Source organism: Podarcis pityusensis, assembly GCF_964106645.2.
Source record: "Podarcis pityusensis genome assembly, chromosome: 10".
NCBI lineage: Eukaryota > Metazoa > Chordata > Lepidosauria > Squamata > Lacertidae > Podarcis > Podarcis pityusensis.
In genome coordinates, this window is record NC_138035.1 from 29116323 (window position 1) to 29139321 (window position 22999).

Consider the following 22999-nt stretch of genomic DNA (forward strand, 5'->3'; position numbering starts at 1 on the left):
CCATACATTTAAAGCATATCACCCCACACCAAGAATCTTGTGAGCTGTGGCTTGTTAAGGGTGCAGGGAATTGCAGCTCTGTTGGGGGGAGCTACAGTTCCCAGGAATATTCCAGGGGGAAATGTGTGGGATAACCAGCCTCATAAAACTAACATGTATAAATCTAATTAATGCATGAAGGGGTTAATATCATGGAGTTAGCTGTCCTACTAGGCTTAGCTATGTCCACTTCCTTTACCTTAGGAGGAACTAGTCTATCAGGCCTATCATTCTCTCTCAGTCCACCAGAGCTCAGCATGTAAAGAGCGTTGAGCTGGTTGCTCCAGCTCAGACCACATGGCTCTCATCAGCCACTCTTGAATTCCTATACAGTACCAATAATCTAGGAACCTTCACCACTTTGTAGCTAAGCCAAGTTTTATGCTTATTGGGTAACTTTTCAGAATGCTGTATGGAAAAGCACATGAATCTGACCTTGGGCGTGTTTGTAAGTAAACCATTTCTAATGTACTAAATGTGTGGTCTTTTCCTGTGCTGGCGGAAGAGGAAAACTTTGGAAGGAACTTAGAAGTGCACATTTTTAAAGGTCTAATAGCCTCTATTTCCATGCTTGACTGGCTTGATAGTTTGTGATTTTGAATCTCTCACCCAGTACTTGCCCCAAACCTGGATCTTGGCATCCAGGGAATCTCCTTTTTCAAGCATACCTATTGTTTTTCCTTTAACCCATGAAACGCGCTTCGAATGCGCTCTAACTGTGCGTTGCGCTGCTCCAGCCCACTGGGAAAGCCTCCTTTGTGGTGGCGCTGCACCCGAGGAGAACTACAAGCCCCAGAATCCTCCAGGCGCCCCCACCTGCCTCCGGAGCCCCGCCTCCCCGTGGAAGTAGGAGGGGACGGCGGCGAGGAAGGGAGATGAGGATGGACCGAGGGGAGGCAACGCGAGGCGTGCGGAGGGCTCCTTGCGCGTGGGAGAGCTCCCAGCAGCCTCTGCCCCCCAGCAGCCGAGGCAAGTGGGTGAGGCTCAACGTCGGCGGCACCATCTTCCTCACCACCCGGCAAACGCTGTGCCGCGAGCAGAAATCCTTCCTCTGCCGCCTGTGCCAGGGAGAGGAGCTGCAGTCGGATCGGGTAAGCGAGCGAGCCCGGCGTGCCAGCGCAAAGGATCGCGGTGTTTTCGCGGGACACGTGCGCGCCCTGCTCCTGCCGCGGGGATCGGTTGCGCCTTCGGCTCGGGAGAACAAAGGAGACGCCGGAGGAAGCGCCCTCCGCCGCTCCTGTGTCCCTCGCTCAGCCATGCACTTTGCAAGGCGCGCTCGCTGGAAGGAGTCGGGCTTGGCTTATTTTTTAATTTTTTTATTTTTGCAAAGTCATAAGGCTTGCATTGCAAATGTTGCTGGGCCGCTGGATTTCCATGCATGCACCCACCCCCGGTCAGTTATATACAAAGCCTCTCTCGCCTCCTTTCTGGCATCTGGGAGATTTGGAAGAGGCGTGCCGACGAAACGCAGCCGCTGAAGGAATCAAGTCGTGGAGGAGGAGCCTGATTCGGGAAGGAGCCTCGTACTGAGCATACAGTATTCGCAGAATTAAAATAAAATGAAACGACGCCTGTTTACTCAGTAGAGATTTCCCTCCGCGCGCCCGGGCAATTGCAGCACCGCCTCCCGCTTACTTTACTTGTGTGATGATTAGTTTCCCCGGGGAGGCAATTGGGGTGTTTGGGCGCGCGCTCTGGATCTCAGATGCGCCTGATTTACAGACCGCACTGATGGGCGCACCCTCAGAAATACGAGCGCCCAAAGCGATGTAAGCGCCGCGTTTGCCTCTCCTCTCCCGCGTTGCTGGTTTGCCCCGCCAAGCCCTCACTGGACGCTGGTCGTCAGGACAGGGTGGCGCGCCATGAAGGCTCTTTTGGCCAGCCTTCCGGGCGGCGAATCCAAGGAGGTGTCCCAGAGCCCAAGGTGGGGCGTTCGGGCTGCAGTCTGGACTCGCTTAGCTGGGAGTCGGTTCCGTTGAATCCAGTGGGGAGTATTTGAGTAGAGATGAGTAGGATGTATCAGTGTTGAAGACCAAGAGTTGATCTTGGCTCTTGATTGCTCTTGCAGTGATATAAATACTTAAAGTATGTTTTATCAGAGAGAGTGAGCGAATTTTTGAAGTACGGTATGCAATTTCAAAGTTTCAGCTTCCCAGTTTTAAAAGTCATAGCTGCTGAGAGCAGATGGAAGAAAGAAGTAACGCCAAACCTGCAAATTTGGCTTACAATAGCCAACATTTTCTGTCTTCCCAATCTCTCCCGATTCCTTTCTCTCAATAGCATCATCCTGTTCTGAGGCTTCCTGCCGCCTTGGCTCCTGTTCTTGGCCTCCTGCCTTCCAGCCCAGCACTTTCTGGCCACTGCATTCTGTTGCATTCAATTTCCCCTATCCTTAAGCAGCTTGCGAGAAGCTTCTTTCCCATTCAAGCCAATGTTTCACTTCCTTCACAGTAGTAATGCTGACTTAAGAGTCCAGGACACCCTCTTCCTCAGTAGTTAGATTTATGAGCATTCTGTGACATCACAGCAACAGAGGGGACATACCATGGACTATTGACAGCTAGCCATCAGTCAGATGACTGTTGACAAATTGGATGCTGTGTTTGGACACAAGCATCTTTGGACACTTACTACCTTTGAGATTTGGTGACCAGAGCTGTACAATATATTCCAAGGTTTGTCCAAAGTAGGGGTGATGAAACTCTGGCACATGGGCCTAATAAGGCCCACTAGGCACCTTCATTTTACCCACAAATCCATTTTGGTCAAGCCATGCCCACCTGCCCTATACCTAATACAGTGGTACCTCGGGTTAAGTACTTAATTTGTTCCAGAGGTCCGTCTTAACCTGAAATTGTTCTTAACCTGAAGCACCACTTTAGCTAATGGGGCCTCCCACTGCTGCCGTGCCGCCGGAGCACAATTTCTGTTCTCATCCTGAAGCAAAGTTCTTAACCCGAGGTACTATTTCTGGGTTAGCGGAGTCTGTAACCTGAAGTGTATGTAACCTGAAGTGTAAGTAACCCGAGGTACCACTGTGCAAGCTATGTGGCAGGTCATCATTATCTGGCTCAGCCAAAACTGGCCCTGCAAGATGGTGTTTTGCAAGCGTCCTCTGAAGTCCCTTGCAAAGTGCTCTGCAAGACCTACACATGCCTAAAAAGACTCACTTGACATTGCAGTGCAGTCAGGTGACTATCAGGTGGGCAGACGTGTCCACCTATAAAACATGGCAGGCAGACCTGCCCACCTATAAAACTTGGGAGAAGATAATGATCAAGTCCACCAGCCACTTCCAGTTCCCCACCTGTAAGCTAAAGGCATTATGCTGCTAGCAGTTTTATTTCCATCTGGTTGGTTGGATGGCCGTCAGTCTTGGTTGCTTTTGTTGAGATTCCTGCATTGGTGGGGGGCTTGGGTTAGACTAGGTGACCCTTGTGGTGGCTTCCAACTGTACGATTCTATGGTGACTAGAGCTGTACTCATTATAATACACACCAAGGTTTGTTTAAAGGCATTTTGGTATTGACAGTTTTGTTTTAGAGCACAAACAATCCCTAGCACGTAATTTCTGTTTCCACAACTTCTGCACACTGGATCAACATTTTCTTTAAGCTCTTCACCATGACTTCCAAGATCCAATTCTTGGTTGGTTACTCCCAGTTTGCCTTCCACCTGTATAAATGTGGTTAGGATTTTGGTTCAGTGGCTCACTTTGCACTTGCTTACATTGAACTGCATTTGTCATTGTACGGCCCATTCTCCCAGTTTTGAACTGCTTTACAATCACTTCTTGTTTGTACATCCTGAATAATTTGGTTTGTCGTCAGCAAATTTCGCCACCTTGCTTCACACCCTGACTCTTGGTCATATGCAAAACAATTAGAAAGCACCAGTCTCTATACAGATCACTGGAGGAGCCCATCTCTTGTATTGTGAGATTTGCCCATTTATTCCTCCTCTCCTTTAGTCAAGTTCTGACCCATAAGATGATTTCCCCCCTCTTATTTCATGAATGCTAAGTCTACACAACAATGTATATTGGATCACCCCTATCCAGATGCTTATTAACACACTCAAGGGTGGTTCATGAGACAAGATTTACACTTGTTTGTTGTCTGCTTCTTTTGTTTAGGATGAGACGGGTGCATACCTCATTGATCGGGATCCCACTTATTTTGGACCCATTCTGAATTTCCTCCGGCATGGGAAGCTAGTACTGGATAAAGATATGGCAGAGGAAGGTAAGTTTTCAGACTTGTGCAACTATCGCACCCAAGTACAGGACTGCCTGATGTTGCTTGGCGTGGCCAGTGGAACAAACTGAGTGCATCAAGGCATGAGTGAAGCTGACTGTAAGAAGTGGATGAACTAGCCTATAAACCAGTGGTAGGGAGCTTCTGATCCACAGGCCTCTCCATTTGGCCCATGAGATGCTTTGGGGGAAAAGGCTTAAACTGCAAAGTAACAGTCTTCAAGGAAATGCTTTGTTTACAATGCTGCTAACATCCACTGTAAATAGAGTGCTGGTGCCATGGCTCTTGTTGTGCTATGACAGATCCTCTTTCACTTTTTGTCCCTGCATCCATGACGTGGGTGTGCGAAAGGAATGTCAACATTTACCGTAGTTCCATTTACAGAGTACAGGGAATGGATCTAATATATTGTCCTGTGATGATGATGTTTTGATACTCTTGTGCTTTCGTGTCCTCAGTGTTTCAGATTTTGTCCTCTTGGTACAAAGAGAGAATTCAAAGCAAAACACTTTGTTCCAGGGCCATGAAGAATAAGGTGCCAGCTCCAGGTTTAATGGGGAGGGGAGCTTGGGCAGGATGCCCTCACAGGGGAGGGGGAGGCTCCATCCCGCAGTGAGTCTACACCCTCATTGCTATTGTTTTTACAGGTTTTTGCTCCTCTGCCGCTTCATTGTTACCACTTGCATGCTTGCCAGACATAGTCAATAAACAAGCAGGCACTGGGAACTTCACCATCACTTGCTTGCCCTCCCTTCTGAGCCAGAGGCAAGCAGAACAGATTGTCTAAGGGATCACATAGCTCCATATATACCTGCTGGGCAACTGTGCTCCTTAGATGGTGCACTGCTAAGAGCACTATGTGCTCCAGAGGTGCACTTAGTATGCACTAGAAACCAGGCGTTTAAGTTCTGCATCTCCATTCCTTTGGAATCAGTTGGCAGCTGAAGTGAGACTTCTTATTCCAATTGCATCTCTTACTTCAATTGCATCTGTGCTATGTAGATCTTTGTGTTCCTTGCCTTGTTTTTGATTCTGGACTTGGCTTATCCACACGCTTCCATTCTTACTATATTAATTTATGTTGTCTTCTGTGTATGTATCTAGGCAATTTACAAACATCATAGAAACAGCGAAAATAGTTTTAAAAACTGTACCAAACATAACTGAAGAGAGGTTTAAAAACAATACAAAAAGAAAATCTAAGGCAGAGAACTTTTCATCCGGCTGGAAAAGCCTGTTTGAACAAAAATATCTTCCACTGTTTCTGGAAAGTTCAGATAGTGGGTGCCTATCCTATCTTGACAGGAATGATGTTCCACAGAACAGCGACAGCCACACTGAAAGCCCTGCTCCAAGTTACTGTGGAGTGGGCTTCTGATATTTTAGTCACTTGAAGAGGTAGCTTTCCTGTAGAATGCTGTGGCCTACCGGGTACATAAGGAACAAGGAGGCCTCTCACTTAACCTGCTCCGCATTGAACTTGGCAGAATAGCAGATTGGCAGGTAGTGCACATCCCACAAGCAAAGGTGTTGTATGCTGATGGCACTTGGCTCCTACAGAAAAACAATCTAGCCGCTGACCTGCACCTCCAAACCAGCTTATATCGAGCACATTGCAGTAAATCCAACTTGGAGGTTACCAGTGTGTGGGCAATTACAGCCAAGCTGTCTTGACTAGGGCTGGGCAATGTCAGGTTTTCAACATTGTGATGTATCACCAGCCAAACATTGCGATCTGGCAGCACATTGTGATGTTGAAAGGGAGGAACAAGCTGCATTGGCCCTGGCCCTGCAAGGTGCTGGGGTGAAACCGCTGCCCCCCCCCCCATGCTGAGGAAGTTTGCGGTGGTTTCACTCTGGTGACTTGTGGGGTGGGGAAGAGGCAGCTGGCGCCAGGAGGAAGAGGCTGCCTGCCCGTGCGAAGGCGGCGAAGATAGCTCTGCGGATGGAGCCTGTCAGGATTTGTCTGCAGGGCTCCCTTGCCACCTTCACATAGGTGGGCGGCTTCTTTAAACTGCTCTGCTGAGGGGTGCACAGCTGTCAGAGCCTCAGCAGAGAGGTTTAACGAAGCCCCCATCCTGTGCGATGGCAGAGGGACTTGGGAGCAGTGGTGATTTCAGCCGTGATACATCTCCCAGGCTTAATCTCGAACCCGGAGCAGGTGTAGCTATCTTACCAGCTTAAGCTATATCCTAATAAACCACCTCTTTCTCAGGGGAATGGGGGTAGACAAGTCAAGATCAAGAGTTGTCTCTGAGCTGCTCCACTTTTCATTCATTTTCTGTATCGCAAGCCAGGAGTAAACACAGTGGAAGAAATGCTTGCTCTGACAAGCAGTTATGGATGACCCTGACTGGTGGCGTGGTGCAATTTTGGTATTCTACTTTTATCCTCACCCCGTTTCTGGGAGCTGGAGCATTGGGCATGGGCAGGAAACGGAAAGCTCATCAAGGTCCTCTTAAACGTTGATGACTAGAACGTCTGTGGTCATGTCAAAAAAGGAAGGTCCTCTCCCTCATCTCCCGCTGCCCCCTGGGATTGAAGCTTTCAGTGGCCATAGTTGTTTATTCACCTGCTTCTGCAGAAGGAAACAGATATTGCAAGGTCAAGGTTCGAAATAAGATGGTGTGTCTGAGCGGGTTCTGGGTAATAACAGAATGCTGGTTCCTAAGCATCGTTCTGTTTCCACTGTGGATTCATTAAGTGTCTATTGCTACTGCTAACTAGGCAGCGGAGGAGGTTGTGCATGCCTCTGGGGAGGCGATGGATGCAAATAACCAGAGATTAACATAGCAGATGACAAATGCTTATTTGCCTATGTTGCAAGAAGCAGCATCTCATGTTAACGATCGAAAGGCAATATATATCCCTATATCTCTTACTGAGGTCACTAATTTGTCTTTCTGGATAGGGTAGCCTTCTTCTTGGGTCCAAAACTTGTTGATTAGTTGATTCTCCTTGGTTGACTAAAAGGGGTTCATTGGACGGAGACTTTATTTTCTTGAAGCTGACCTCATTTGCACCTCCCATCATTCCATGTCCCATTTCTCTTCTGTGATAGAACATAATTTAGGAAGGGGAATAGTCTTCTTTGCTCCAGCAGGGCATCAGAGAGCTCAATCATTATTTTCCATTTTTCATGATGCACAGCTTGCCCTTCTGTTTAGAACTATTCACGAGAGGCTGTTCCAGAACCCTGCTCAGGGGCGTAGAAACCATTTCACCCGCATTAATCCCACACTGAATAATGGTACAGTTGCTTTCACCCCCCCCCCCCGCTTAACCTAAATGGGTCGCCTTCATTTGAGTACCAACCCCATGTATTCATGGATTATTGTCTCCTCTATCTTTGGCACTCTGTGCTTGTATTCATTTAAAGTCTTCTCCATACTTACTGATTTATTCATATATCTCTTCATCACCCTTAAGAGTGTGCAATAGGTGCAGAATTCCATGCTTATGTGAAACTGCTATCCACACACGAGGACACAGGGCTGCCAACAGGATTGCTGGGCCCTGGTAAAGGTGTGGATTGGGCCTTCAGCTCCATTCGCAAAAGAGGAGACAAATCTGTACCACATTTTGCATATGCTCTGTGTCACATGCAAACTTGTACTATCTTTTGTGGGTGGGGTGGAGGGCTAAAAAAACAAATCTCTCTGTGTGTGCACACCCATGTAGGAAGATATCTACCGTATTTTTCGCCCTATAGGACGCACTTTTTCCCCTCCAAAAATGAAGGGGAAATGTGTGTGCGTCCTATGGGGCGAATGCAGGCTTTCGCTGAAGCCTGGAGAGCGAGAGGGGTCGGTGCTCTTCAGGAAGCTATCCGCAAGTCTTGCAAGCCCGGCGGGAGGTCCCGCGGGCTCGCAAGGCTTGTGGGCAGCAGCCTGCAGCCCAAAAGCTCGGGGGACAGCGGGGAGGTGCAGCACCGCCACCCCACTATTCCCCGACCTGGTCTGGAGGCTGGCAGGGGGGAGAAGCAAGCTTGCGCTGCCCCACAGAGGCTAGGGAGGCTGTCCCTGAAGGCAGAAGAGGGAGACGGAGCGCTCCATCTCCCTCTTCTAGCTTGGGGATGGCTGCGCAAACCTGGGGCATTTCCCTAAAGCACCCTGGATAGCATCACTGCTGGATTGTCGTTCACAACTCTCTCTCTCTCTGAGCCCCTCTCCAAAGTGTTAGTATAGCAATATGTGAGCTATGCTTTTTCAGGCACAATGTCCCCCCCCCCCCCCCCGCAATATGGCTAGACTAATCATAGCATTTTTTTCAGTGTTTACATAGGAGGAAAATACATTATTGCACAAAATTAAATTTGTTATAGTTTTCACCCCCAAATCCAGCTTTCACATTATTAAAGGTAAATGTGCTCTAAAGGTGTTCCAGGACCTAGACTAGTATTGTCCTGAATATATGTGGACATGCTGTTTGCTTTCCAAGTGCTAGGTTCTGCTTCCAATTTAATTCTTCCGATTTACAACTTCTGTCGTATGTGCCTCCCAGCTTCTCACTCTCTGTGGGTGTGTGCATGTGTACACTTCCCACATTTGTATACGTGTGTGTGTGTATAGTGGCCATTTGCTGTTTAATTTTGAGCACTGTTAAAAGAGTGCTGGGTTGTATTTTCAACATTAGCTGCAGCATTTTCCTTCCTTTGCTCTCATTTACATGAAGTGCCCCTCTGGGGTTGCCATCCTTAAGGTCAACTGGGACATCTTTATAATTGTGGCATCTCTGCGAAGTCTTTTTACTTTGCAAAGGGCATAAATACCAATGGTAGAAATAAATACTATAATAAAATGATGGGCCTTTTCTGCAGTGGTTCCCCATTTGTGGGATGCTTTCCCCAAGGAGCCGCACCTGGCGCCTTTATAACATATCTGTAGGCACCAGGCAAAAACATTCCTCTTCTCCCAGGCCAGGCATCCCCAAACTCGGCCCTCCAGCTGTTTTGGGACTACAGTTCCTATCATCCTTGACCACTGGTCCTGTTAGGGATGTTGGGAGTTGTGGTCCCAAAACAGCTGGAGGGCCGAGTTTGGGGATGACTGTCCCAGGCCTTTGGCTAATGAAATAATCTGACCTTTTAAACTTGGGGGGGGGGCATAGTTTTTGTTCGTTACTACATTATGAATTTTTGTGTTTTTATATTGTAAACTGCTCTGTGATCCACAAATGAAGGGTATATAATAGTAATAATTTTTAGCATTTATTTAAACATTAGCAATAATAACATTCCCTTCCCCCCCGCCCCTGTAGCTTTCTTTTCTCTCCGTATTTTCTTGTTAGCTTTGAATTTCCTTTCTGGGGTCCATTGTATAGCTAGAATCAACTCTGTCCGGCATTCATTAAGCCGATAGCTGTTCCTCACTACACACCCTTTGAAAAACCCCTACTTTGAACATAGTTATCAACTTATTTAGGTTTGGAATCTTTTTCTCTTGCAAGTTGTATCTTGGTGCTTGGTATGCAGACTGCAGTTACTGGTATTCTCCCTGCCTCTAGCAAATTTAGACTCATTTGACTCCACAGTGCTGTGGAAGTCTTGGCTTCAGGCAGCGTGCACAGAAACAAGCTCTAAAACTAAAAGTGTTTTCTTCATCTTCTCTTAAGAGTTCTGCCCAGCCACAACTGAACCACTATCATTTTCGAAAGAAGAGCCAACAATCCTTTGCTTATGTTATGAAACCTAGGTTTCTTTTCATTGCCCATTACTTTTAGCTATCAGTTTAGTTCCTCTTCACCAACCCAGTGCCTTCTGGATATTGCTGTACTACAACTCCCATCTGCCCCACCCAGCACACTGGGTGGCCTTGAGATTAATTGCTCTGAAGCCTAACGACCTGCCTCACGGGTGTGAGGATTAAAAAACAGAAGGGGTGGAGGAGAGCTTTGTGTGCTGCAATGAACTTGCAGGAAACATGGGATGGCCATGTACGTAACAGGGTGCTTCACCCACAAAGGAAGAATGGCAAATGAAACTGATGAGGTATGCAGAATTAGCAAATCTAACAAGTAACAGAGAACAAGAAGAGACTAGATTTAAAGAAGACTGGAAAGCATTTGTAGATTATTAGAAAAACTATTGTAAAAATGTTAAGGCACTAGTCGGTTTGGAGTAAGCTCAGCTGTTTAAAATTATATGGAGGGAAATATAAGTTTATTTATTTGGTTTTTCAAAGTAACATTTTACAGAGATATATCAAACAAAATTAATAAAAACAGGATTCCAAGGAATCTCCTGGACTTCCATTCTTCCCTTTGTGGGTCCTATTATTAATCATTTCCTCCCGCATCTTTTATGATAATCCAAATCCTTTACATTTCCATTGTGTCCAGAATTCAGCCTTAAACTACAAGTAATATTCCAATCCTACTCACTATATGGAAGGAAATATAGACGTAAAATGGCTTTGCTTAAAATAGAATATGCAGCAGTAACCATTAATTTAAAGAAACCATGGAAGATGGGTGGGAAGTCAATTGTATTTTTTATGTCCTTCCTGTTTTTATTTCTCTATTTGTCATGCTTGTATTTTGAAAAAAAAATGTATATATTTTTTTAAATGTATGAAAGTAAATAAGAGGATGGCCTTGCTAGTTGGTTCTTATGTGTTTGGAGTACACATGTGATTCAGCCTACCCATGGGATCAAAGCATCCCTATGGAGCCAGCAACAAAGGAGCACATAAGAAAATAAGAGCCTGCTAGATCAGAGTCCATCTAGTGGAGCATCCTGTTCTCAAAGTGGCCAAGCAGATGCCCATGAGAAGCCCCAAAGTAAGACCTGGGTGCAATAACACTCTCCCTTCCTGTGGTTTTGAGCAACTGGTATTCAAAATTATGTTGCCCCAAATCATGGAGGCAGACCATATCCATCATGGCTAGTAGCCATTGAAAGCCTTTAGCTCCATGATCAAGGTGTCTCTGATGTTGGAGAGAGGCTGAGTTGAGAAAAAGACCAAGGGTACATATTGATATAGGAATTTATTAGATAAAATGTAAAGAAATATTCAATAATAAGAGTACATTCATTTGAAAAAAAGGAATATACAACGGGATAGACAGGAAGTCCATAGTGTTGGTATATATATGATTTTGGAATAGTTTTTTGCCCTTGTTTTTTTCCCTTTTCTTTTAATATATAAACTTTGTATACACGTTGAAAATTATATTATAATAAGCCTTGTCATGTAATATACCGGTAATAGTTTACCAATGTAACATAAGAGCTTTAATAAATAAATTAAATTCAAAAATAATAATAATGAAAGCCTTTAGCTCCACAAGGTGTGTATGGCACGATAAATCTGCTCGTCTTTCAAGTGCCCGGTTAGCTCAAGCGCCCAGTGAATTCACCCTTCCTCGCTGTACGTGGACTTAGGGTATGAGCCCTGCTTCCCAGAGTCGCTGTTAATAGCAGGCTGCTTTTCAAAATTTCATCTGTGTAATCTTTAAACTTCTGCAGCAATATAACTCTGACTCGGGATCCAGAATTAACCAGCTGTCTGGTTATAGAATGACTAGATGATGGTAACAAAGGATGAGTATTTTTATCGAGAGCTGCTTGACAGTGAGTCAGCTCAGTGGCTCGGTGCTCATTATTTTATCTCTTGCGCTCTCTGCCTTTATTTCTAGGGGTTCTGGAAGAAGCCGAATTCTACAACATCGGGTCTCTAATCAGGCTAATCAAGGACAGACTGGAAGAAAAGGACTACACTATAACACAGGTGTGAATGGAATGGCCCCAGAAGGCCTTTGGCAATAAAATAAAAATACTAACAATAACAGGGAGCCTTCATGTATGAGGTGAAAACCAGGGGCTTTGCACCTCCCCAGAATGGCAGAATATCTTAAATTCCACCTTCTGAGGATGCGCAAGCAGGAAATCTTGCAGAACTGGTATAAGAAAGAAGGCCAATCTTTCATCCCCCCAGAGGAGGAAGTGAATGAATCTGGTTGTTTTAATTTCTGAGCACTCCCTAGCCTGGATCTCAGATTACAGTTTTAATTGCAAAGTAGAAAAGGGTGGTGAATCATTGCTGGGAGGGATACTCCTGAGATTCTGCTTCTCTGCATGGTTTGGAGATACGGGGAGGCAGGAACAGAGAGAAAATTGGAGAAAATAAATTGTTTGAGAAGCAGAGGGAGATCTGTGGACACTCAATGGAATGGGGGCATTCCAGACTTCTGGGCTCTTGTCCCTCATGGTAGCAGTATGACAAGAAGCCAGCACACCTTTCAAGCAGCGTAAGAAACTCAGATATATAAGGTAATTGCCAAATGGCACCTAGAACCTAAGTTACGGTCGCCACAGCAGGACAGCTAGGCTCCATTCCCTCCACCCAATGAAATATATTATTATTTCATTTCGTTTCCATACCACTTTACATTTTAAAGGGGGGGGGGGAATCTCAAAAGCGGTTTACAACACATTAAAACATTCAATAGAACAAATTCAGGCTTCAAGGGAAATCTCTCTGATCCTTCTCTAAGTGACATTTTACTTCCCCCATATTTTTTTAGCTGCTTAATTTATATAGCTGCTGCATAGCAGAAGCCAGTGTAGTGTAGTTGTTGGAGTGGAGGACTAGGACCTGTCTGGATTTTCACTTTTTGAAATATGACAACCCTATCTTAACCTACTTCACAGGGTTGTTGTTGTAATTAACTGAGGAGAGGGATAAACCATGTATTCCTTGGAGGAAAAGGTGGGATATAAATAAGTGCTTCTGCTTACCTACTTAAGAAAGCTGGAGAGGAGAGGCCAGCCAGGTGGAGATGTCTGTCACCAACTTGGCATGCAGAGGTCTCCATGTGGTTGCCATTGGACCTGTGCCAGTTGCAAAATGTGCCTGGGGAATTTCTAGCATGGCTTTCAAAGAAAGGCTCTAGTAACCTGCCTTAAGGCAGGCCAGGCACTCTGCTCATCTTGCTCAGTGTTGTCTGTTTTGATTGGCAGTGGCTGGAAGGCTGAAGTCTTTCACGGCATGGGCTGCTGAATCCTTTTAACTGGAGATGCCCAGGCTTGAAACCTGGGACCTTCTGTTTGCGAACTGAGGTCTGTCTCATCCCTGTTCTGAACGCATCCAGTCTACTGACTGTTTCCCTGCCACGTGAGAGGTGCAGAGGACGCCTTTGAGTCAGGAGCTGGCAGCCAACTGAATTGATGAGGAAAGCCTCAAAGAATTATTTGCATAGGTGCATCGGAAGGGGCCTTATACCAAGACAGGCTATTATTGGTCCAACCATCTCAGTTTTGTCTCTGCTGACCAGCAGTGGATCTCCACAGTTTCAAGCAGTTTTTCCCTGCCATACCTGGAGATACCAGGGCTTGAACCTGGGCCAATTTGCAGGTAGATCATTTGATCTACTACTGAGCTTACAGCTGCTTCCCAAAAACAGATGTAAATTCTCACAGCCACCAATTGCTTCTCGCTTTGATTTTCTGCAACAAGTAGATAGTGCAGGCAGAACTATCTGAGGCCCAGTGTTGTTGATAGCCCCATCTGGCTTGGTGTCCTAATGAGAATCTGCATGGATGAAGCGGTCTGCTTTTTCATCTCATACCGGTGTTTCCTGCTTTTTTTCCTAGGTGCCTCCGAAACACGTGTACAGGGTTCTGCAGTGTCAGGAGGAAGAACTCACACAAATGGTTTCTACTATGTCAGATGGATGGCGTTTTGAACAGGTATGCAGCAAGAGGTGGGGTTATATAAAAAGGAAATGGATTTTGCCAGGGTTTAGCTTCTGCAGAATCTCAGACACCCAGACAAACGCCACTTGGCAGAGGGGAATATAGGAAGCAGATCTTACCCACTGAGAGACCAGCTATGTTGGGCTTCTCTCCCTCAACTGTTTCCATTCATGCTGGTCCTTAGCAAAACCTTGTAACTTAAGAATTGGTGTCTATTACCCCCAACTCTCCCCATTACTTGTTTGTTTGTGTTGTGTCCTTTCTCTGTATTTCAGGGATGGTAAACCTGTGGCCATGCAGGGAGTGTTGGACCACCTCTCCCACCCCCACCCTCTGGCCATTAGCTCTGCTGTCTGGGACTGTTGGGAGTTAGACTTCAACAACTTCCCCATCCCTGCTCTTTTTGCTCATGCATGCTTTTAAAGTGGCCGCATGCCCAAATCTTTACCAACCAACAAAGACAGGAAGTGTACACATTTACTGCTTCATTTTTAGCATTCCTTCACTACTTTCAAAAGCAGTTTGCTCAAAGGTGGCCTACAGAGCCTTGAAGCTTCCCATTTTTACTGAATTTGGTTCAGAGAAGTACTGAATGTTCCTCACTTGGCTTACTTTGCAGTAAAAGGCATTCTCTCCTTTTCCACTTCTCAGCTGGTGAATATTGGGTCGTCCTATAATTATGGGAATGAGGACCAGTCGGAGTTCCTGTGCGTGGTCTCCAAAGAGCTCCTCAGCTCGCCCAGCGGCCTGTGCACTGAGCCTAGCCGGAAAGCCAAGGTGAGAGCAAATCACTAGCATCTCGAATTTTTACCAGTTCCATGTTTTCAGATACAGAATTATAGAATTGTAGAGTTGTGAAAGGGACCCTGAGGATCATCTAATCCAACCCCCTGCAATGCAGGAATATGCAGCTGTCCCATACGGGGATCAAACCTGCAACCGTGACCAGCCCCACACTCTAACCAGCTGAGCTGCGAAGAATCTAAATGACAAGCTGGTTAAGACTACACTACTTTGCTTTGGGCCATGAGGCACCCTTTCACATCAAATGGAAGGCACAGGGGCATCTTTCACAATGGCCAACTAGATCCCATGGGAAACCTGCAAGTAGGACATGAGTTCAGTCATCTTCTCCCATTCAAGATCCTCAGCATCTGGTACTGGGAGACATGCATCCTCTGATACTGAGGTAACACCTAGCCATTGTAGCTAGTGGCTGTTGATGGCTGCATTGTCCATGAATTTGCCTGATTCCCCTTTAAAGCTCTCTAAGTTGATGGCCATCACCACATTCCATGGCCGCAAGTTCCATAGTTTTAACTATGTGCTTTGTGAAGTAATATGTCCTTTGGTCTGTCCTGAATCTTGGACTGTTTAGCTTCATTGGGTGATGACCTTCAAGTTCTTGGATTATGAGAAGGGGAGGGGAAATCAAACCACACATAATTTCATACCCACTTTCTTTGCTAAACATGGAAATGTGGCAGAACCCCACCAGAGAGCAAGCATCTCATACCTGCCTTATGTGGTCCTTTGCTTGCTATTCTAGAACAAGTTGAATTTCCCAGGAGGCCTGACTTGACAAATATAAGAATCCCTAATGTTTGTGTAGTGCTGTCAAGTGTCCAGAGCTTTTTGCAGGCATTATCTAGTTGCAATCTTTATAGTACTCTTGTCAGGAAAATCAGTATTATCCCCAGTATTGCCATTGCGAGGTTTGAAGCTGAGAGACGGTGGTTTGCTTAGGTCCATCTCATGCAGTGGTGGGGAAGCCCAGGACTGGGGGGCAAATACAGCTCTCCAAAGCCCTCTTACCTGGCCCTTGATTCTCAGGCTGCAGCCCATCTCCCAAGTCACACCATTCCCATATCTGTTCCAGCTTTACCTCAAAAGCCTTTGCCATTCTGGTTCTGTGAAAATGCCTCTTGCTTGCCTGTGTGCACGAGGGAGAGATGGCACGTTTGTGCCTAATGAATACAGGCAGGAACTGGGTCTGTTGCTCAGCACACACTCTGCTGTCCAAGGTTCCCCACCCCTAATCTAGTGAGTTCGCAACAGAGGTGGGATTTGAACTGGAGGCTTTGATTCATCACTGAGCCTCTTAGCTGCCATATTATACCAGTTCTTTGAACCAGGAACTGCAATTATTTCATAAGATCGTAAGAAGAGCTTTGCTGGATCAGGCCAATAGCCCATCAAGTCCAGCATCCTGTTCACACAGTGGCCAGCCAGATGACAGTGGGACCCCCACAAGCAGAATCTGAGCCCATGAGCCCTCCTCCGTTATTTCCAGCAGCTGATATTCAGAAGCACTGTTGCCTCTGTCTGTGGAGAAAGAGCGTAACCATCTCCCGCTTGGACTACTGCAATGTGCTCTACGTGGGGCTACCTTTGAAGGTGACCCAGAAACTACAACTAATCCAGAATGCGGCAGCTAGACTGGTGACTGGGAGTGGCTGCTGAAACCATATAACACCAGTCCTGAAAGCCCCACATTGGCTCCCAGTACATTTCCGAGCACAATTCAAAGTGTTGATGCTGACCTTTAAAACCCTAAACGGCCTCGGCCCAGTATACCCGAAGGAGCATCTCCACCCCAATCGTTCAGCCCAAACACTGAGGTCCATCTCCAAGGGCCTTCTGGCAGTTCCCTCACTGCGAGAAGTGAGATTACAGGGAACCAGGCAGAGGGCCTTCTTGGTAGTAGCACCCACCCTGTGGAACGCCTTCTCATCAGATGTCAAGGAAATAAACAAATATCTGACTTTTAGAAGACATCTGAAGGCAGCCCTGTTTAGGGAAGTTTTTAATGTTTGATGTTTTATTGTGTTTTTAATATTCTGTTGGAAGCTGCCCAGAGTGGCTGGGGAAAATCCAGCCAGATGGGCAGGGTATAAATAATGAATTATTATTGTTAATTTTATTATCCTGGTTAGTAGCCATTGGTCCCTTCATCCTCCAGTCCTCTCTTACAGCCATCAGTGTTGGTGGTCATCACGGCCTCTTGTGGGAGTGAGTTCCATAGTTTAACTAGTTTCTTTTATCTGTCCCGAATCTTCCAACATTTGGCTTCATTGGATGTCCATGAGGGTTAGGAAAGAGTGAGAAAAACTATTCTGTATCCACTTTCTCCATGCCATGCTTTTTTTATATATAAACTTCTATCATGCCCCCTCTTACTTGCCTGTTCACTAAACTGAAAAGTCCCAAAGACTTCAGTCATTCCCCATAGGAGAGTCTCTCCACCCCCTTGATAATTTTGGCCGCCCTTTCGTGAACCTCTCAAGAACCCAAATCCTCGCCTACAGAGCACCTGCCTTGTGTGCAGAAAGTCACAGGTTCAATCTAGTAGCTAGACTTACAAGTATTTGTGCTCCACCTTCCTTTTTTGTACTGCATGCTGGGATACAGAGCACAGAGGAGGACCTAGAGGAGGAAGAGCAGAAGGAAGCGGAGCTGCAGGAGGAGGAGGAAGAGGAGAAGGTGGTGGAGCAGGAGCGAGAGGAAGCCGGAGTGGAAGAGGAGGAGAAAGGTGCAGCCAACCTCTGAAGACAGCCAGGAACAAAACTAATACCGAACCTTAAAGCCACATGCTCCCTTTTCTGGCGGGAGCAGGTGGGGGGAAGCACGAAAGGGGTGCTTCTGCAGGTGATGCTTATGCAGGGAGGAAGCAATACCTGGTGGCTAAAGGCTCAGGGAGGGTGGGGGGAGATCAGTTCATTTCGGAAGCCACTGCATTTAGGTCTAAACCACGTGTGTGTAGTGGTGTTTTTCTTTTTCTTACTTCTGAATTTGTTGCAGATTGGAATTGTGTCTACCCCAGGGTTCCTCCAATTCCCTCCCTGCCCTCTTCCCTTTTGGGTTCCTCTTCACTTTAGCTTTTTCAACTCGTGCACATTTCTCCCTGCCTTGCCAATCCTTCTTTCCTCACCTTCTTTCTTCTCTCCCTGAGCCAGCAAAGATCTTTTATTCTTTCCCAGCCTAGATCTCTTCCTCCTCCTCCTCCTCCTCTGCCAGCCCAGCCCTGGTCTGCACTCCCAGACTTGGACGAGTGACTCCCACTCCCTTCCCTTTGCTTGGACATTTGGGTGGGCTTAGTGCACCCTTGTCCTGAATTTGTCTTCCAGGGTAGCCCTTGCAGCCCCGGAGTGGGATGAAGAAACTTGGGGCAGAAGAGAAATGCAATTCGGCCAGGGAGCAGGGGAGAGATAGCTGCCTGCAGTGAACCTCTGAAGCTGCCTTTATAGCAAGAATGTGAAACCTGTTGCCCTCCTAGCTGTTCTTAGACTCCACCATCCTGGATGATTGGCTATGCCAGCTGGGGCTGATGGGAGATGGAGTCCAATAACAGTGGGAGATTCACAGGTTCCCCACACTGCTCTATGGTAGAGTAGGCCAATAGCCCACCCAGTCTACTGCTGTCTATTTTTTGATGGACAACAGTTCTCCAAGGTCTCTGTCTGGAGTCCAAGTGCTATTCCTTGACCCTCATAGCTGGAGAAGCCTGAGATTGAGCCGGAGCCTTCTGTGTGCAAAACATGCTTCTCTCCATTCAGCAGCAGGGCAGGCACTTGGTGCTAAACCAGAGAAACCCACATCCTGTACTGCAGGAGTCCATGTATCTGTGCTCAGAATAAATCAATGCAGATTTGCATTGCATGTAATATGCTTATTTCTCGTTATGGTGCTTAAGAACTATTGCGGAGGGCAAGCGGCGTGGTCTGGGAAAACTAGCAGGAGGAGAAATCGGGGCCTAGGTGCAGGATGGGGAGGGGCAGGAATCGATGCAACACATAGCAGATCTGCTCCATGTCCACCTCCCTTCCCCTAATAGTCTTGGTTACTCGTTTTCCGCAGGGGCTGCTCACTTTGGCCCATCCTCTCTCCTAGCGCATCCGCCTCCCTTCAACAAGCTCACAACCTTTAAGCCTAGAAACTGAAAATTTGGATTCGCAAGAAGCCAGATTCAGTGGCCAGGCATTGTCCACAATCCAATACAGAGTTAAGTGCTCTTAAGGATACTGATTTCAACTGAAGGTGGAAACAGAAGAGTGTAGCAATCATTTTCAGTATCTTCGTACAAGCTCTATTCCTAGAAGCAGCTATCTAATCCTTTGGAGGGGAGGTGTGGATCTTGCTGGTACTTTGCTTGCAAGTTCCCACATCTGCCTTCCTTCCGGTAATTGTAAAAACTTACGTTTTCTTGGCAGGAACAGATATTGCACTGTAGCTCCTGGTCCATGAGAAGCGTTCCCTCTTCCTCAGAATTAGAACTCAGGATTTAGCAGAAGGGCTGTCTTTTCCATTACGAAGAAGCCCTCATTGTCCTCTGCAATGAGAGCTGGAGAATTTGGTTCTAGGAGTGCAGGCTTCTCCTTTCTCCTTCTGTGCAGGAACCTCTTCAATCCACTGTGGCTTGATAATATCACATCGCCCTTCAGGCTACTAGTGCTTTTATGTGCATGACCCCTGCCCTCCCTCCCTCCGTCTCTCTCTCTCTCTCTCTCTCTCTCTCTCTCTCTCTCTCTCCTTCCCTCCTTCCACTTGCCCCTCTTCTGCTGCCGCCTTCCTCTGTCTTAATCCAGCTTTCTCCCTTTCACTTGGCTTCTCTGGCTTTGCTTGTTCTTGTCACTTTAAGCTGTTACAAACCAGATGTCTCAGGATATGATGCTGATCAATGTTTTTTTTTTAATGTTAATTTTAAAGTCTTTATTTTTGTACTGTACTTTTTTCAAAATTAAAAAAAACACAGCCGGGGGGGGTGCGGGTGGAGTTAGAATAATATTGCATTGTGGACCTTTTTACACAGCATTTTACGTTTGTCACAAATTATGAGCCACTCTTACACGGATGGAAGAGGTGTGTGTTTTGCCTTCAGCAGATCTCTCCGCTCCCCTGCCCCACAAGCCCTAGGGTTGGCATGTCATGCTGACCTGGTTCACAGCCCCCACCCCCAGCCAAACCATGGCTTAGTGCAGATGGGCGAGCACCTGGCCTACAGGAGAGGATGCTGCTGCTGCTTCCGCTGCTTTACATTCTCCCTTTTTGTTCTGAGCTGTGCCAAGCCTAGATTTAAAGTACAGTCGTACCTTGGATCCCAAACGCCGCAAAACCGGAAGTGAGCGTTCCGGTTTGCAAACGTTCTTTGGAACCCAAACGTCTGACGGGGCTTCCACAGCTTCCAATTGGCTGCAAATCAGAAGACACGCTTTGGTTTCCAGACGTTTTGGAAGTCAAACGGATTTCGTTCGACTTCCAAAGTACAACTGTAATTTGAACCCAGGCTCATGGTTTAACTTTTGCAGAGACACCATGAGCCATAAGCCACAAATCTTGGTTAGAGTTCATGGTTAGTCTGGAGAGAGGTAAATCACAAGTGTAGGTTTGGATGATAGGCTAGGCAAAGTCATGGCTTGTATCAGTGGAGCAACTGGTGAGCAAAGCAGTCACAATCCCCTCTCCTGGAGTCTGGACCCTCAGGGCTTCACTCTCAGCCATAGTTTGACTTAGTGTGGCATGTGAACTGGACCACAGTCACAGCGACCCCTATGGGGAACAGCAGAGCACAGCCTTACAGCTTTTTTGTCTCCCATTCCAAATTCCCATGTTTGCTCTGTAGGGAGGCAGTTTCTTGATAGGCTTGAACTCACAAATACACTCACCCCTGAATAGAACACTATATCAGAGACAGGGGATCTGTGGTCCTCCAAGGTGGTGTTGGACTCTTAACTCCCATCATTCCAGGCCACTGACCCTGCGGGCTGGGATTGATGCGAGTTGGGAGTCCCAACAACAACTGTAGGGCCACTGGTTCTGCTTTATTTCAATAAATGGGAATGACAGGAGGATACTTCCTGGAGTGTTAGGTCAGGAAGAGAACACCTCTAACAGAAAGCCAGTCCCATTTTACTACAGCAGGCTCTGCCGCTAATTCCGTTAAGATTGGATGGTAGCCACAAAACTGTGCCTGAGATTGCTGTGTAATAACTCCTGAATAAATTCTCGCGTCATCTCACCGTATGTGAGCTGGGTGCACTTTTATGTATAGAACCGTTTTCTCCATAAAGGCATTTGAACTCTGCCAGCTGTCTTACATTTTTTTCTCTGCAGCAGACAAAACTCCACACTCGGTTTGTGTGTTTTGGAATAGGAGTGGCTGCAGTCCTTCAGCCCAAACATGTTGATATCTTCAGGAGCATGTCACCAGTTTCTGCTTGTCATAGTATTTGAAAATGGTCATAGGATAGATAATTTCCATCGGGCTTAAAAGACAAAGGAATAGAACCTAGAGATGAAATCTAGGGCAATAAAACTTTTGTTATGAAACTTGGGACTTAACCTTCTCTGATGGGTTAAGGCAGGTATGGGTCCCCGACTCCCATAAGCCCCAGCCAGTATGGCCAACAGTCAAGGATGATGAGAGTTGTCCTCCAATGGCATATGGAGGGCTACAGGTTCTCTCATCCCTGATGTGCTGCTGTTGAGAGAGAAGCATACAGGGTCTTCATTGCTTGTGAATTGCTGCTTGCTGTCTTCTGGCAACCTTTGGAGATACCAGAAGCAAACACCCTGCTGCTTCTGTTGTTTTCAGCTGGTCCTACCTTCTGGTTGACCTTTCTATCTCCAGCCTCGGATAACACACTGCTGCATACTAGGAAACAAGGCACATCCCATCTTGCCTTACTGGAGGATCAAAAGGTTTGGATGGGAACAGAATCCTGACAAAGACCCAGAAAACGAAATAGGCCACAATTGGCTACATTTGCAATATTGCTTGTACAAAGCTAAGGCATTGATCATTTCAAATTTCATAAATATGTCAAATGCTACAATTTTATATTTAAGTTATAAGACGATGTATGCTGGTAAAGCAGTAAAAATGGGTTTGATAAGAAGCTTAGTATTGCATATATTTGGTTTCTTTTTCTCTCCCTCCACCCCCCGCCCTGCCCCAGTCCTCAAGATTTCTAGAAAGTGTACATCTCTTGTTACGGATGGTGGCAGACTGAGTCCAGCAGCAACTGGGGGCCCTCAGATTATCCCCGCCACTGCATTTATGTGTTTCCACAAACTCTTCGGTCACCCCCACTGATTTTTCTTTGTGGGGGGTTGCGTCCCACTCTCAGCAGAGTTCCACAGAGTTCTAGTCTTGTGAGCAGCTCCAATATGCTTTCTGCTGTTCGCTTGCTTTACTCTGGCCAAATTTAATGTTTGAAATGTAGCTAGTTAGTAATTGAGCATGTGTTGGATCAGTGCCCAAGTTTTTGGGGTGCTTAAGGTGAAGGCTTAAGCATTTCTCCAGTTCCCATCAGCTGCAGCCAACAGGAAGGATGGGAGTTGGAATCTAGCAACAGCCGAAGAGCCAAAAGTTCCCCATTCTTGTTCTTAGATTACCCATCTCTGGTTATCGTAGAAAACAAACCAATGACAGACACTACCTTTGGTAGCACCAAAGACGCAACTGACCAAATGGCAGGGGAGCATAACTTGCAGTTCCTCATAAGTCAGGGACACCTCACATTTTGGGTTTCATATCAGTCCCACCTCACTTGTGGTCCTTGCAGATGCTTTCTGCTACCCAGCACTGTATCTTTGACTAGCAACAGTTGAATATTAAGTGGGACATGAGCTGATGTGGGATGTCCCAACAAATATAGGACATGGGAGAGAGAGGGGTGAGGCCTGCAGGTGGCTCCTCCACGCAGCCTGCATTGCCTCGAAAGAGAAAACGGGTTGGGCATTTGCTCAGCTCTTCGTGGCTTGCTTAATCCATTCCATTACACTGGTGATCCTGGTGTAGACCCCGTAGTAATTCGGACGTGCACATCCCATTCCCCAGCTCACCAGGCCAGCTAGAAACCACCTGCCGCTCGGCTCCTGACAGGCAAGGGGTCCCCCAGAGTCGCCCTAGGAAGAAAGGAGAAGGAAAAAACACCAGTCAGGTCAGGGGGAAAAAGTGAAAGAGAAGGAGACAAATCGGAGAAATGTGCTTTGAAACTGGCCATGC

The 22999-nt window shown here is 46.6% G+C and overlaps 2 protein-coding genes across 2 annotated transcripts in view; one reads left to right on the plus strand and one right to left on the minus strand.

Moving 5' to 3' along the window:
• Positions 1-890: 890 nt before the first annotated feature.
• On the plus strand, positions 891-21073 carry KCTD17 (potassium channel tetramerization domain containing 17). Its single transcript, XM_080971820.1, has 6 exons — positions 891-1130; positions 4175-4283; positions 11934-12025; positions 13891-13986; positions 14644-14769; positions 17404-21073. Exons 1-6 carry the CDS (start codon positions 915-917, stop codon positions 17539-17541), a joined length of 777 nt encoding a protein of 258 aa, XP_080827946.1. The 5' UTR covers positions 891-914; the 3' UTR covers positions 17542-21073.
• Positions 21074-21807: 734 nt separating this feature from the next.
• TMPRSS6 (transmembrane serine protease 6) overlaps positions 21808-22999 on the minus strand; it is a 29333-nt gene continuing 28141 nt past the window's right edge. The window contains exon 18 of the mRNA XM_080971694.1: positions 21808-22899. Coding sequence (XP_080827820.1) covers positions 22738-22899 — 162 coding nt within the window. The 3' untranslated portion in view covers positions 21808-22737. The remainder of the gene's footprint in view (positions 22900-22999) is intronic.